This window comes from Lampris incognitus, chromosome 21, assembly GCF_029633865.1.
Source record: "Lampris incognitus isolate fLamInc1 chromosome 21, fLamInc1.hap2, whole genome shotgun sequence".
NCBI lineage: Eukaryota > Metazoa > Chordata > Actinopteri > Lampriformes > Lampridae > Lampris > Lampris incognitus.
In genome coordinates, this window is record NC_079231.1 from 5,025,830 (window position 1) to 5,041,370 (window position 15,541).

At 47.5% G+C, this 15,541-nt stretch overlaps 1 protein-coding gene across 1 annotated transcript in view; it reads right to left on the reverse strand.

The window, feature by feature from the left end:
• The window catches only part of LOC130131754 (dystrophin-like), a 184,191-nt gene that overhangs the window by 96,837 nt on the left and 71,813 nt on the right, over window positions 1-15,541 (reverse strand). Inside the window, 9 exon segments of the mRNA XM_056301551.1 lie at window positions 3,762-3,833; window positions 3,835-3,912; window positions 5,487-5,621; window positions 7,402-7,584; window positions 11,044-11,214; window positions 11,389-11,544; window positions 12,800-12,913; window positions 13,138-13,249; window positions 14,062-14,162. Coding sequence (XP_056157526.1) covers window positions 3,762-3,833; window positions 3,835-3,912; window positions 5,487-5,621; window positions 7,402-7,584; window positions 11,044-11,214; window positions 11,389-11,544; window positions 12,800-12,913; window positions 13,138-13,249; window positions 14,062-14,162 — 1,122 coding nt within the window.

Sequence of the window (15,541 nt, forward strand, 5' to 3'; positions counted from 1 at the left end):
GAAGGGGTAATCATTGGGCGGATTTCAGAGGACGTAATTTCGCTAATCTTGGGGGCTCCCAGAAGGGCGGGGCCCTGGGGCCCGGGCCCCCGTCGGCCCGTGCATTAATCCGTCCATGCTCTTGGTGTGGTTTTGCATACCATCCCGTCCCATCCGAATCTGGCACCGCACAGGGAGCAAGCTGTGGGACAGCGCTGGACAGACTGCGCCAGTAAGTGAGTGACTGAGTGGATTGGTGGAAAAACTTGAAAAGTGTCCCCAAACTTTTGGAGGGGAACGTGGCGAAAGAGTCATATCATGCATCTGAACACCATGTGCAGAAACGACCAGGCAGCGTGTGAAATCCTGCCGCCCACGCGTGTCTTCTCTCTCCAACAACTGAATGCTACACCCTTCCTCTCCGCCGGGAGGAGGAAATATAGGCCTTTAATTTCTCAAACAACCTGTCAGAAAGACTGAGCAACAGCACAGCAGTAATGGAAAGCTGCACACGGTTGAAGTGCCACAATGTCTGCGTGTGTACGTGTGTGTGTGTGTGTGTGTGTGTGTGTGTGTTGGGGGGGTGTTGGCGTGAATTTGCATATGTGTGTTTGCAACCACTTAGCATGAAAGCCCGTATCGAAACACTATGTACTTAATTTCATGGATCTTAGTCCTACGTCACAAATACTTTTGACTGTCTGCACCTAACAGCAGCCCTTATGTGTACACACACACACGCACACGCACACGACACACGCACACACACACACACACAATGACGTGCCCTCCCAAAAACTACGAAAACTCATAAGTGCAAAAAATGTGACTTAGACACAGACACACACACACACACACAGACACACACACACACACACACACACACACAAACACACACACAAAGTCAAATACACTGTCCCTGACAGGTAGCCAGACAAAGGAAAGCTTATCGGGCCCCGGTGAGAACATTAATCTGGTTCTTTTGTGAGTGACGATAAGCCCAGCGGGCAACGACTTCCTGTCTGCATGCGAGTGTGAGTGTGTGTGTGTGTCTGTGTGTGTTCAAGTGTCTAATCCGTCCAATTGTCACTGGGGACAACACAACAAGGCTGAAAAGCATGCCGGTGATGATGATAATGATGATGAGGAGGAGGAGGATTGGGGGGAGGAAGGAGACAGAAGATAAGGATGAAAAAGGACGGCTTCTTGGTTTCTGACGTGTGCGTTGTGCGCTGTCTGTCAAATCCGAAGTATCGGTCTTGTGACGCTTTGGGGAGCGATAAAAGGCAATGAAATTCAGCTGAAGATCTCATTCAAATCATTTCCGTTTTAGGACACCCTGGTCCATATTTGTGATGGTACGCAACTCTCTATATGTCCCCCAAGCCTAAATACACACTTGTGATGCCCTAAAAAATCTGGAGCCGCTCTGCAGACAACTGTAAAAAAAAGGAAAAGAAAAAAGAAGTGTTTCAGATGACTGTGAGATTGTCCCCGGAGACACATTATTCTGGTTCAGAACTGGTCACATTACAACGGCACGGTATCTTTGGCTGCGGCGCTGCAGGCGCTGCACTGGACTGTGGTGGTAAAGGGAGAGCTGAGCTGTGAAGCGAGACACTCGATTTGCCAGTTAATCTCAGCTGCAGTCCTCATCCCTGGTCACAAAACATGGCTAGTGACCGAAAGAATAGAGGTGGCCGATAAAGGCTGCGGAAATCAGGTTTCTCCGCGGGGTCGCGGGGGGCTTGCCCCGTTGAGATAGGGTGAGCGGCTCAACTATCCGGGGGGGAACCTCTGAAAAGAGACGCCTGAAAGCAGCTAATGTTTTCACAGCATCTGGCGAGGATGCCCCGTGGGTGACCCTTCGGAGGCATATCAGAGGCTCAGCCAGCCGGGAGGAAACCCCGGGAGGAGTTATGTATCCCGGCTGGCCTCAGCAAGCCCCAGGGTTCCCCAGGAAGAACTGGAGGAAGCTGTGGTAATGGAGATATTGTCCTTCTGGCCCAGGATAGTAATAATAAAGAGGTGAGGATGGATGAATGGATGGATTGATTGATGGATGTTGGACACTAAAAGAATCTCCTCCATTCTTCGTCTTCTATAGCAACTCCAGATCTCACCATTTGTTGTCCTCACAGGTTCTGAAGCCTCATTTCTCTGCTATTTATATCTTAAATAAAACTGTGTTTCATCTTAAATGAGAGTTTGTTAAAACAAAGAGATGTCGGGGTGTCCGAGTGGCATGGCGGTCTATTCCACTGCCTACCAACACGAGGATCTCTGGTTTGAACCCCCATATTACCTCCGGCTTGGTCGGGCGTCCCTACAGACACAATTGGCCGTGTCTGTGGTTGGGAAGCCGGATGTGGGTATGTGTCCTGGTCGCTGCACTAGCGCCTCCTCTGGTCGCTCGGGGCGCCTGTTCGGGGGGAGGGGGAATTGGGGGGGAGTAGCGTGATCCTTCCCCATTCTATGCCCCCCCCCCGGTGAAACTCCTCACTGTCAGGTGAAAGGAAGCGGCTGCTGACTCCACATGTATCGGAGGAGGCATGTGGTAGTCTGCAGCCCTCCCCGGATTGGCAGAGGGAGTAGAGCAGTGACCGGGACGGCTCAGAGAGTGGGGTAATTGGCCAAGTATAATTGGGGAGAAAAAAAACCCAAAGAGATGTCTACTGCTAATTAATTTAATAACACAACAATCTCGAATCAAGTCATGGAACTAAATATTTACAGAGCTGTATGAATTGTAATGCATTGCATAAATAAAATGGCAGTGACTTCACAGACTGGATTGTTTGTTCTTGCACTGAATGGGGAACTCTTGGGAATACATTCATTCATTCATATATTCACTTATTATCCAAACCGCTTATCCTACTTGGGGTCGTGGGGATGCTGGAGCCTATCCCAGCAGTCATTGGGCAGCAGATGGGGAAACACCCTGGACAGGCCGCCAGTCCATCACAGGGCTGACACACACACACACACACACACACACACACACACACACACACACACACACACACACACACACACACACACACACACACACACACACACACACCTAGGGACAAGTTTTAGTATGGCCGATTCACCTGACCTACATGTCTTTGGACTGTAGGGGGAAACTGGAGCCCCCGGAGGAAACCCACACAGACACGGGGAGAACATGCAAACTCCACACAGAGGACAACCTGGGATGACCCCCAAGGTTGGACTACCCCGGGGGTACCCAGGACCTTCTTGCTATGAGGCGACCGCGCTAACCACTGTGCCACTGTGCCACCCTCTTGTGAATACAGCTCCCCAAATATTCACTGAACTTACATAAACTGGAATTACCTTAGATCTTTCAATTCTGCTTTTGCTAGTCCTACACTGGTATGGGGAGTGGTGCTCCCCTTTAAACACCTGAGACAGGATTTTAACCAGCCCACATCTTTGAACGTCACGGTGGAGAAATAGTTATCTTCTCAGCATAAGTCAGTTGTTTTTCTGCAATCCGCTGTTGGAAAATGAATATCATTTGCACCGTGAATTGAAATTACACTTGACTGGAATGGAAATTGCCTTGCGTTGAGTTGTGAGAATGATACCAGTCGGAACCACAAGAATGATTGCGAAACTACAGGAAAATTAGCAAAACCCCCCCCCCCAAAAACGATAAGCACCCTGCAGATTGCAATACCTTTTATGAGCTGTGATTTTGGGTATTTGTGTGTGAGTGTGTGTGTGTGTGCGTGCATACGCGTGTGTGTGTTTGTATGTGTGTACCTTACCCTCGCCATGAGCTCATCCCATCGTGTGTTAAAAGCATCTAGCTTTTGTTGAATAAGTTCATCCAGAACACCCGCCATCCATCAGAGTCTGGGCCAGCTCTCGGATCTGGTTCCTGTTGTCCTCTGGATGACGTAAGAGGATTTCCAGACCCTACACACACACATACACATACACAAAGTCAGTGTCATTTATTAAATAACTTCTTAAAACTCACTCACATGTGTTTGTTATTGTGTTTTTGCGTGAGTGTTTTGTTGCTGCCTTTATATTCTTAACATATTTTTATGACATGGCAACTGGACCCAGTTGTTCGTTCAGCTTGGCTCTCAGCCTGGCTTTGACAGCAAGCCCTCCGCTCACCAGCGGCATGTAACAACATGAAGATTATAAATCCTGTCTGATCCAGCTAGCATTAGAAAAAAAAATGCTTTAACCTCTCAACACGGTTACATCTATTACACTACTACCCCCTTTTACCTGAGGAAAAACAATCAGACAGAGCTTCATTCATAAAATGTGTTAGCAAAATGGGATCAGCGATAATGTTGTGCCACCTCTCAAAGGGAAACCTTCAATTTTCATGACGCCAGAAGAATTTTTTGTAGTAATAGTTGAGTAGGAGGTGACTGATCATCAGCGGATATGCATCAGCTAAATGACTAAAGTATCAGGACAAGTGTAATTGGTCCGTGATCTGACAGCCCAGTTCTCAACTATATAGTGCCTCTCCTCAATCTGTCATCCATCCATCCATTATCTGAACCGCTTATCCTGCTCTCAGGGTCGCAGGGATGCTGCAGCCTATCCCAGCAGTCACTGGGCGGCAGGCGGGGAGACACCCTGGACAGGCCGCCAGTCCATCACAGGGCCCCCACACACGCACACACACACACACGGACAATTTAGTATGGCCGATTCACCTGACCTACATGTCTTTGGACTGTGGTAGGAAACCCATGTGGACACGGGGAGAACACGCAAACTCCACACAGAGGATGACCTGGATGACCCCCAAGGTGGGACAACCCCGGGGTTCGAACCCAGGACCTTCTTGCTGTGAAGCGACCACACTAACCACTACGCCACTGTGCCACTAGGTACCCTTGTTTAACTGCAAAAGTTAAATGTACTGGGACAAAACTGTGGAAAGTCGGAGTTTCTTTGCAGCTGGGCCCTGTCTCACGCATCACCCTATGATCCTCCATCACTTCTTACCCCATCTTTATAACCACTAGGATCACTTCTGCATTGCCCATCCGTAGGCTGAAATCTCTCCTTTTTTGGAAAGAAGCTCAGATCACATTCTTCGCTCTGAATCAAATCCTCTCCTCTCAACTCACAAGAAGAAAGTTAAGACAAAAAAAAAAAATCTCTGTCCTAAGCTCTCTATCTCTCCAGCTCTCCACAGCTTCTCTCTCACTCCTCCATCTTACGTGATCATTCTGCGAATGTTTTCGGGTCTCCAATCCCAAGTCCTTTAAACTCTCCCAACATTGACTATTTGGAATTTTGGTTACTGTGGAAGATGAGCTGCTATTCCACTAACACTCGATGGCTAGGTGTAGAAGTGTTAACGCTTCAATACCAAAAATTAAACACATAAGAACACAAGAGTTTACTGGACCAGAGACCAAGGCAATCCATTTGATCGGCATGTATCAGTATAGGTGTGCTCCTCTCCCTTTATGGGTCCCCTCGTCCTCCTTCTCCTCTTCTGTACTCACATCCAGCGCCTCCTGTAGCTCCTCCGCCCCTCCCTGGAGATTGTCCGTCTCGTCCAATTTCTGCTCCAGCTGGTCTAGGAAGGCGTTCTCCTGCTCCAGGTAGGACAGCAGCTCGCACCAGCACGCCCACACTTCCTGGAAACCAGTACATACACACATATATCAGCTTGGATTTGATAACGATCATCTCTGTGCTGGTCAGCCTCCTTGGTGCTTAACATTAGTATATCCTCCCTAGGAGGATTTCACCTCAGTACAAGGTTAGTTTCTACTTAGCATTAGCTAGTTGGTTAGCACTGGTCCATCCATTCCATCCATCCATTATCCGAACCGCTTATCCTACACAGGGTTGCGGGGATGCTGGAGCCTATCCTAGCAGTCATTGGGCGGCAGGCGGGGAGACACCCTGGACAGGCTGCCAGTCCATCATAGGACCGACACAAGTGATATTGTGCTTAAAAAAGGTTTGAGACCATAGTGGTAGTCCTTCTGTGATGACGTTGGGGGAAGATACTTCACATGCTTCTGCATGTTTGAGTCTCACTTTTTCTTTTCTGTACTGTTTTGTTATCACCATCAACTGTTTTATTTATAAATCTGTTACCACAATGTCTATCTTGCCCACCAAACCCCCGTTGTATATATCCTATCCACCCTAGAAGAAGAATCTGCTGCTGTTTTTCCTCATCTGGATTGAGGGTCTGTGAGATAGAGGATATCGTCCATCGTCATTTACTGAATGTAATGCCCTGTGAGACTGTAACAGTGATTCAGTGCTACACACATAAACTTGACTTGTCTTGAATCCATGTTAGCACTATCAGTACTTTATGTTGTGAGAGGAGTGACCAACAAGGAGAGAAAGACTGGGATAGAGCGGGGTGGAGTGGATGGATGGATAAAAATGGATGTATAACGGATAAATGGAGGACCAATAGACAATAAGGCCATGTGATTTTCATATGTTATGTTGTTAGGGAAAGAGAGGCAGCCACAGGGTAATATGGACAGTGAGAGAGAGAGAGAGAGACACACACACACACACACACACACACACACACACACACACACACACACACAGAATCCAGAGACTAATTTTGAGTTAACAGTGCTAGGCTGACCGCTCTTCATCTTTTTCATGAGACACACACATACATGCACACACAGACACACATATTTGCACTGGCACACAAATGCATAGTCACACACAAAAACAGACCCACTCATGCACTGGTGTATGTGCAGATAAATATAAGTATGTATTGGCACACGTGCAAACACATAATAACCACTCCAAAAGACATGCGCGCGCACACACACACACACACACACACACACACACACACACACACACACACACACACACACACACACACACACACACACACACACCATCTCTCTCCCATCCTCTTTAAATTTTCAGGTGTGTTTTGTCCTGAGCATAGCAGCCCAAGGTTATCACAATAATATTTATGATTATTTCATTTCGGGGTGCTGACAGTGCTCAAAATGAGGCCACTGGTGGGGTCCAGGTCATCACAGTGCAGAGACAAGGTAGCTGGCTCGAGCAAATTGTTGCCTTTGTTTTTTCTTTTTTGCTTCAGTCTGTACTGCATGCTTCTGTCTTGTTGCCAACAGTCAAACAAGAATCTCCAAGGGGGGGGCAGTGTGTTGGTGGGGTGTTAGGGAGAAATAGAAGACACAGGAAGGAGAAGAACAGAATGGGTGAGTGAAAGCGCTAAGGGCAGGGGGAGGAGGCGTGTTGATGCAGAGGGAGAAAAAGGATGATGGAGAGAAGCAGAGAGAGAAAGGTGAAAAAGGCGGGATGGAACGGGAGAGAGAGAGAGAGAGAAAGAGATGCAGAGACAAAAAAAAGAGGAGAGACAGATTGATATAAAAACATGGGTACACAGACCTCCAAAGTTTTGCACTTTCCATCCAGGCGGCTACAGAGGCGCTGGTAGTTGGCGGTGAGCACATCCAGCTCTGAGCGCAGAGCATCGTGGGCTGTGGGAGGCGCCTTGGCGATAAAACTGTTGACGCTGTCAGTCAGAAGTTTGACCTTCAGTTCTTTGGAGTGGACCTCTTCCTGGGCCCTCTGAGAGAGAGAGACATTGATCATCGTTAACTGATATTCATTTACTTTGTCATCACAGCTACAGTCCCCGATAAAGTCAAGAGTACTATCTACCCCTGCCCAAGAGACTTGGAGCAAAACACAACTGCCCTGCTCGATCTAGGAACAGTGCAAATGGCCGCCGCTGTCTTTTGCCCTTCTCTCACCTCTCCAGTCAAACTCCTACATGCATGTTTGGCTCAATGGCCAAGCAACAACTGGCCGAATGCCTCGGTATGTTGGGTTAAGTTGAGCTGTAGTATTGTTGCAGTTCGTCTCCCATCACATCTTATCATGAATTCAACCGAACAGTGGACAATACTCTGTCTCAGTAATGGAAGGGAGGAGGTCTCCTCCAGTGGGAGGTACACAGATGGATGGACGCTCTCCAGGATGCCTTCTCGTGCCCCCCCTCCCCCCGTCCTCTCATCCAACCCTGGTCTGGGGCAGGCTGGGGACCAAGCGCTCGACCTGCCCCCTCCCTCAACTTCCTCTGCAAGTGCATCGGACACTGCTGCGGGCTGCCCACATTCAGGTCATTGGTCGGGACTCACCTCTTCAGACTTCATCTGTGATTTACGACGTTTGTTTTTCTTTCACTTTTGTATCAGTCCAAGTCGGAGAGTACTGCTGGCGTCGTGTGTGGCTGCCGCCTCTCCCTCTCATAGCCCCCCTTCCCATCCACCCCTGTATGTCTGTGTTATGTTTATCTGTAGTCTTGTTTCACCCCGTTTATTGTAAAGTGGCTTTGAGTATTAGAAAAGCGCTATATAGGCCACTCTGATGGCCGAGCGGAATAAACCGCCGTTCTCGTAATCCGCTCGTCACGTGGCTGGGAGGTTCGTATCCCAGACTCGCCGTAACCGGTCACGGCCAGAGCGTCAACGGGGTAAGGCATTCATTAGGCCACCCTTACCCAAGGGATTGTGGGTGTAGATCAGTGTAGTGTTCGGGGACTCGTCGTTCTCCAGCGACCCCTCTGGCCTATCCGGGCGGTTGCAGCCAAGCAACCGAAAGCATTCTCCCTACGTCTCCTTCGCGGCCTGAAGGCGATGCAATCCATGCAAGGCCTCAGCGTGTAAAATGGCGAGAGCAGCCGACACAAGTTTGAAGGAAGCTGGTGTTAGGACTATCTCCTTCCTGTGGAAACGTGAGCCAGGGGAGTTATTCGACAAGTGTTCTGGCCATATGCCATTGGGTGAAAAACTAGAAATACATTTTTTTTAAGTGCTATATAAGTTTAATTAATTTTTTTATTTTTTCCACTTTAGACATGACAAAGTTGTAACCAAACCCAGAATATGATGTCACTGACGTAACAGCTCAGACTTAAAAAAAAAAGAAAGATTAAATTGGTGTCTGGGTGGCGTCGCAGTCTATTCTGTTGCCTACCAACACAGGGATCACCAGTTCAAATCCCTGTGTTACCTCTAGCTTGGTCGGGCGTCCCTACAGACACAATTAGCTGTGTCTGCGGGCGGGAAGCCGGATGTGGGTATTTGTCGTGGTTGCTACATTAGCGCCTCCTCTGGTTGGTAAGCGCGCCTGTTCGGGGGGGGGGGAATAGCATGATCCTCCCACGCGCTACGTCCCCCTGGCAAAAGTCCACACTGTCAGGTGAAAAGATGCGGCTGGCGACTCCACATGTATGGGAGGAGGCATGTGGTAGTCTGCAGCCCTCCCCTGCTTGGCAGGGGGGGTGGCGCAGCGACTGGGACAGCTCGGAAGGGTGGGGTAATTGGCCGGATACAATTGGGGAGAAAGGGGGGGGGAATCCACAAAAAAAGAAAAAAATTCCAGGACACTTTATCCATTTAATAATTTTTCCAGTGTTTTCCATGATCAGAAAACTACTTTATTTCCAGGTTTTCCAGGAGACGTGGAAACCCTGAACTTAAGATAAAATCACTTATGACACCTTTATAGAAAACATATACACCAGCGGCCTGTAGAAACAGTATAATAAACAGAGGATCCAGTCATGCAGCGTATAGCAGGCTGTGGACGGTCAATGTTATGATTTAGCCAACCCATCAAGAGCCAGCATCCATTTTTGACGACGAAGAAGCACCTAAACTTTCCCAAGCAGCCTCCACCTTCCCTAGCCTGCTCCTCTCCTCTGCTCCATCCCTCCATTTTTCCCATCTAAGCTATACATCCTGATGTTGGAAGGGTGGTGGTAGTGAGGGAAAGATGGAAAGGAGGGGTAGAGAGGAGAGCTAGCTCTCTTGGAGGGATAGTTAGAGAGAGAGGGTAGAAAAAGACAAAGAAATATGTGATTAGTGATTCTGTAAGCCTTTTCTTCCATTCAAGCCATTTCCCTCCTGTGTGTCTACCTAATGTGTCAGATGGTGACAGAGAAGGGGAAGACGGAATGAGAGACAAGCACAGACAGACTGAAAGGAACACAGCCACAAATAGACAGAAAAGGAGAAATCTTAACAGATGGAGTGATGCAAACACCAACAAATAGATCAATATATCTTCTGTTGACACAGCCAGTGAGTGTGAAGAGACAGAGAGAGCGACAGCGAGAGAGAGAAACGGCTAAATGAAGGAATTGATCAATGAAGGAGTGCAGCTAATACTTTGAGAGAGAGAAGGAGAAGGGGAGGATGGGATTAAGAGAGGAAACTCATGGACGGTGCTTCCTTCAGAGTGGCAGAGGAGGCAGATGGGGAGGTGACGTCGGAGGAAAGGGAAGAACGACGAGATATTTGAGGAGGTGAGGAGTAACGAGAAGAAAAGAGACAGGAGGAGCCAGCGAACAGTAAGAGAGAGAGAGAGAGAGAGAGAGAGAGAGAGAGAGAGAGAGAGAGAGAGAGAGAGAGAGAGAGAGAGAGAGAGAGAGAGAGAGAGAGAGAGACAGAGACAGAGAGAGAGAGAGAGAGAGAGAGAGAGAGAGAAAGAGAGCGAAATCAATTTTTAGTTTTCAACTTCACTTCTGAGTAAATTTTTTTTGGATGAATGGAAAGAGAACGGTATTGCTGAAGCCTTTTTGGCACATTGAGGAACAAATCATACATTACATGTGCACTGAAAAAAACATCGTATTAGAAAGTTGTAAAAGTACAAAAGAGTACTGCATGAGACGCATGAATTGATGAAATATGAAAATTAACCAATTCCAGAAATTTAGTACGAAAGAGGGACCATTTAAATAAAAAAAAAGTTGATGAGAAAGAAAGAGAAAAGGGAAAGGTTTGGCTTAACAGCTATAACAGAGTCAAATTATCTTCATTAGACAATTCCATGAATTTTTTATCAATATAATTCATTAATATAAAATGATCTCTCACAGGTCACTCAAGGTCCATCTGCAATTATTTATTCATCCACATATGCTTTAGCAGGGGGTCTGTGTCACAGCCAGAAACAGATATTCAAGTGTTACCATCATTTTACACACACACACACACACACACACACACACACACACACCTTGAGCTCCTCCACGGCTTTGCGTAGCTCTTCAGGGGTTTTGTATGTGAAGTCTCTCTCCAGGTAGTCTTCCTCAGCCTGGTTGATCCACTCCTGCATTTCCTGCATCTCCTTCCTCAGAGCCATGGTTTTGTCCAGACCTCCCTTAAGGGCCGACTTCTTAGCATACGCCTAAACAAAGAAGGGGTGAGGGAACACACACACACACACACACACACACACACACACACACACACACACACACACACACATTTAGGCTCAGTAGTTGCTACCCTCTGAATCCATGTTTTAGGTTGCAGTGCTGACTGCAAGGTTAGGGGTTGAATTCCTACAACAGAAACACACCTGCTTGCATACATTCTCCCACTGGGCGTTGAGTTCGTCCAGTTCCTTCTGGATGTGCACAGCGAACGGGGGCTCCGCCTCTTTCTTCAGGGACACGCCCACTTCGTTTATGCCATTCAGACTCGGCTGGATAGTGTGGATGTCGTTCACCAGGGCCTGGCCAATCAAAACACATAACACATATTATTAAGTAATCCGTCAAGGGGGGGATACTGTGTAATTTGTTTGACATTGTACGCACAGATTCTGATTATTAATGAATTTTCGCGGCCACTTTCTTAAACCTTAGTGAAGCTAAATTAATCAAAAACGTTACTGAAAGAAACAATAGGATTATGGGTTGATGTCGACGTACAAAAAGCTGTGTTCGTGCTTACTTCAGTGGCTTTTTTCCCTCTTGCTAACACAGCCATGTTGTCCATGCAGGGGTCATGGGGTAGGTGAGGATGTTTTGGGTGGTACGTTATAAGGACCTTACTTTTGTATTTTTTTTTTTTTGCTGAATCCACGTTTCTATCCACCCACATAACTAGCAAAAGTAGGGGAAACTTTAGGGGGGGGGAAATCATTTAAAGAGCCTTTGGCAAATCTCTATGCAAGTTAACATTGCAGTGCTAACAATATCTAATATGTGACTCACATGATGCTCTAGACACTACCTATTCAGTGTCAAAACGTCAATAAATAACACCGAAATGTCAAAAAATAAGTGACAGCTCTCATCTTTTACTGTTGTCTGATTGTTGGTGCTGTAGTGCTGTGAGGGTATTGGCTGTATTTTCCTTTTTTTTTGGATCCCCCCCCCCCAATTGTATCGAGCCAATTACCCCACTCTTCCGAGCCTTACCGGTCGTTGATCCACATGCCTCCTGCGTTACATATGGCATCGCCAGCTGCTTCTTTTCACCTGACAGTGAGGAGTTTCGCCGTGTGTGGGAGGTTCACTCTATTCCCCTCAGTCCCCCCCCCGAACAGGCGCCCCGACTGACTAGAGGCGCTGCTAGTGCAGCGACCAGGGCACAGACCCACATCCGGCTTCCCACCCACAGACACGGCCAATTGTGTCTGTAGGGACGCCCGACCAAGCCAGAGGTAACATGGGGATTTGAACCGGGATCCCTGTGTTGGTAGGCAAAGGAATAGACCGCTACGCTACCCGGACGCCCCATCGGCTGCAGTTTTACCTGTTCAGGATTACGTGCAATATTGTGACCTTCACAGGACTAGAAATGAATGTGTAATAATATTTAAAATACAGCATCAGCATGCACCACTGCAAAGTAAAGGCTGACAAAGGAGCTTATTTGCTAAACAGCCCATGTATTCCTCTCAGTCACAAGGTTCTGGTCCATCAGTCTAGCCCGAGACTGTGCTGGGATGGCAGATTTGAGATTTTTGAGGTGTTTTGTACCGTGCATTGTTCGAGCTGTTTCTCCAGGGCCTCAGAGTCCCCCAAAGCCGGCCACTCCTCATTCAGAAAGACATCCACGTCTGCCATCCACTTCTTCAATGTTTTCACATCATTCTGAAGGAGAAACAGACAGACAAAGAAATAGCAGAGAGAGTGAGACAAAGAGAGCGAGCGAGCGAGCGAGAGAGGGGTAAAGGAAGAGAGAGTGGGGTACAGAAATATTTGTATATGTGTCTTTGCATCTTTTACCGGCACCAGCCAACCTTGTCATATCCTAGAATACGGAACTATATTAGAATGGACTTTGTCACGAGACAAAGCCTTCTTTCCTGTCTCACCTCAAACTGCATTAACTTGGACATGAGCTCTTGGATTTTTTGGGCGTTCTCCGTCAGCGTGGTCCCCAAACGTCTCCAACGCGCCATGATGGCGTCCATCTCTGTACAGTACCTTCAGCAGAATGAACAGTCTTCAATAGACACATTTCTGGATTTTTTTTTCCCAGAAGGCATGGCGAATCAACATTTGGTTATTAATTGAATATGACGAGGGCCACCTTCCAATGACCCAACAAACTACACTGACAAAGCTGTCATCTAACAACGACTGATTTAAATCATTTCCCATGCCCTGACCTGAAAAATCTCTTAAAACATGTTTTTTTTGGATCCCCCCCTTCTCCCCAGTTGTACCCATCCAATTACACCACTCTTCCGAGCCGTCCCGGTGGCTGCTCCACCCCCTCTGCTGATCCGGGGAGAGCTGCAGACTACCACATGCCTAATCCAATACATGTGGAGTCGCCAGCTGCTTTTCACCTGACAATGAGTAGTTTCACCAGGGGACATAGTGCATGGGAGGATCACACTATTCCCCTCAGTTCCCCCTCCCCCCCCGAACAGGCACGCCAACCGACCAGAGGAGGCACTAGTGCAGCGACCAGGACATGTACCCACATCATGCTTCCCACCTGCAGACATGGCCAATTGTGTCTGTAGGGACGTCCGACCAAGCCGGAGGTAACACAGGAATTTGAACTGGTGATCCTCGTGTTGGTAGGCAACGGAATAGACCGCTACGCTACCTGACGCCCCCTTCTTATGTTAAGTTGGTATGTAATTTCAATGCATTTACTTTGTCTCAAGACGTAAACATGAATGGTAAACGATACCATAACAAGTGCCATTTTTATTTGCACCGTTTGCACCTCCTGGGTCCAGGGCTACCCATCACAAAGGGCTGCTCTTTTCTTCATGCCCTACCTCTGGCTAATGTCTGTCGGAGCTTTCTGGAAGACTTGCTCTACCGCCGACGTCAGGTAGTCCACCTCCCCCTGGTGGTCAGCCAGAGCTACCTGCAGGGCCTGGATGGACAGAGAGAGAGAGAGAGAGAGAGAGAGAGAGAGAGAGAGAGAGAGAGAGAGAGAGAGAGAGAGAGAGAGAGAGAGAGAGAGAGAGAGAGAGAGATATGCAGGCGATATAAGAAAAGAGAGATTAGTATGGTTTCAAACTACTAGTTAGACTCCAGGTTATTAAACGTACCACATATGTATCTTTTCTGTCATTCTCCACTGTATGAATGCACACAAATAGACAAAGCTTAATGAGGTACATATACCAGCAGTTAACACACATCTCTATAACCCCAGTCAATGCACACAGCAGATTACAAACTTGTCATTACCAGCACCCAATTATGCTCAATATTAAGGGAGTGCATTATAAGAGCAAATCCTTTAGCGGGCTATCCACATTTATGTCCATGTATGTAAACCTGGTTGCACCTGAACACTTCCAGGGATCAGTGAAATCACAGAAAAAGAGCCACTGGTGACAGTGCACTTTAAATATCACTCACAAGGCAGCAGAAAGCCTCATCAGCACATTGTGAGTTCATTACAGTCAGTCAAATCAGATCACATGAAACCTTAATAATGCCTGTCGGGAGACATAACATGATACGATAGCATAAACACCATCCACCCGTCCATTAGCCAAACCGCTTATCCCAATCGGGGTCGCGGGATGCTGGAGCCTATCCCAGCAGTCATTGGGCGGCAGGCAGGGAGACACCCTGGACAGGCCGACAGTCCACCACGGGGCCGACACATTCACATCAAGGGACAATTTAGTACGGCCGATTCACCTGACCCCCATATCTTTGGACTGTAGAAGGAAACCAGAGCACTCGGAGGAAACCCACGCAGACACGGGGAGAACAAGCAAACTCCACACACAGGATGACCCAGGGTGACCCCTAAGGTTAGACAACCCCAGGGTTAAAACCCAGGACCTTCTTGCTAGCATAAACATGATGCCCAAAAAAAGTAGGGACAGATGTGTAATTAATTACAGTCTCACCAACATAATGATTGGAAAATCCTTCTCTGTTGTATTGTAACACAATATGGTAGCACTTACAACATGCTTACGATGCTTTTGCATTATGAAGTATGGTGTTGTAGCAGTTTACCAGCCAATCAGTCAATATTTTAACATTTACTTGGCACTTCTATCAATGAGCTCTCAGCCTCTGTGGACGCCGGTTCCCTACACAGCCGAAAACAAGGCTGACATCTTCATACTGAGTAATTGGAAGGATGTCTATCATGCCGTTTTTCTTTTAGAATCTATTTCCTTTTTCAATCCTGTCTCCATTTCATTTCATACTCAGTACGTGGTGAGCACAGATGTGGAGGGAAAAGAGAGTTTGGATGACAGCCCGTCTATACTGGTTTGACTT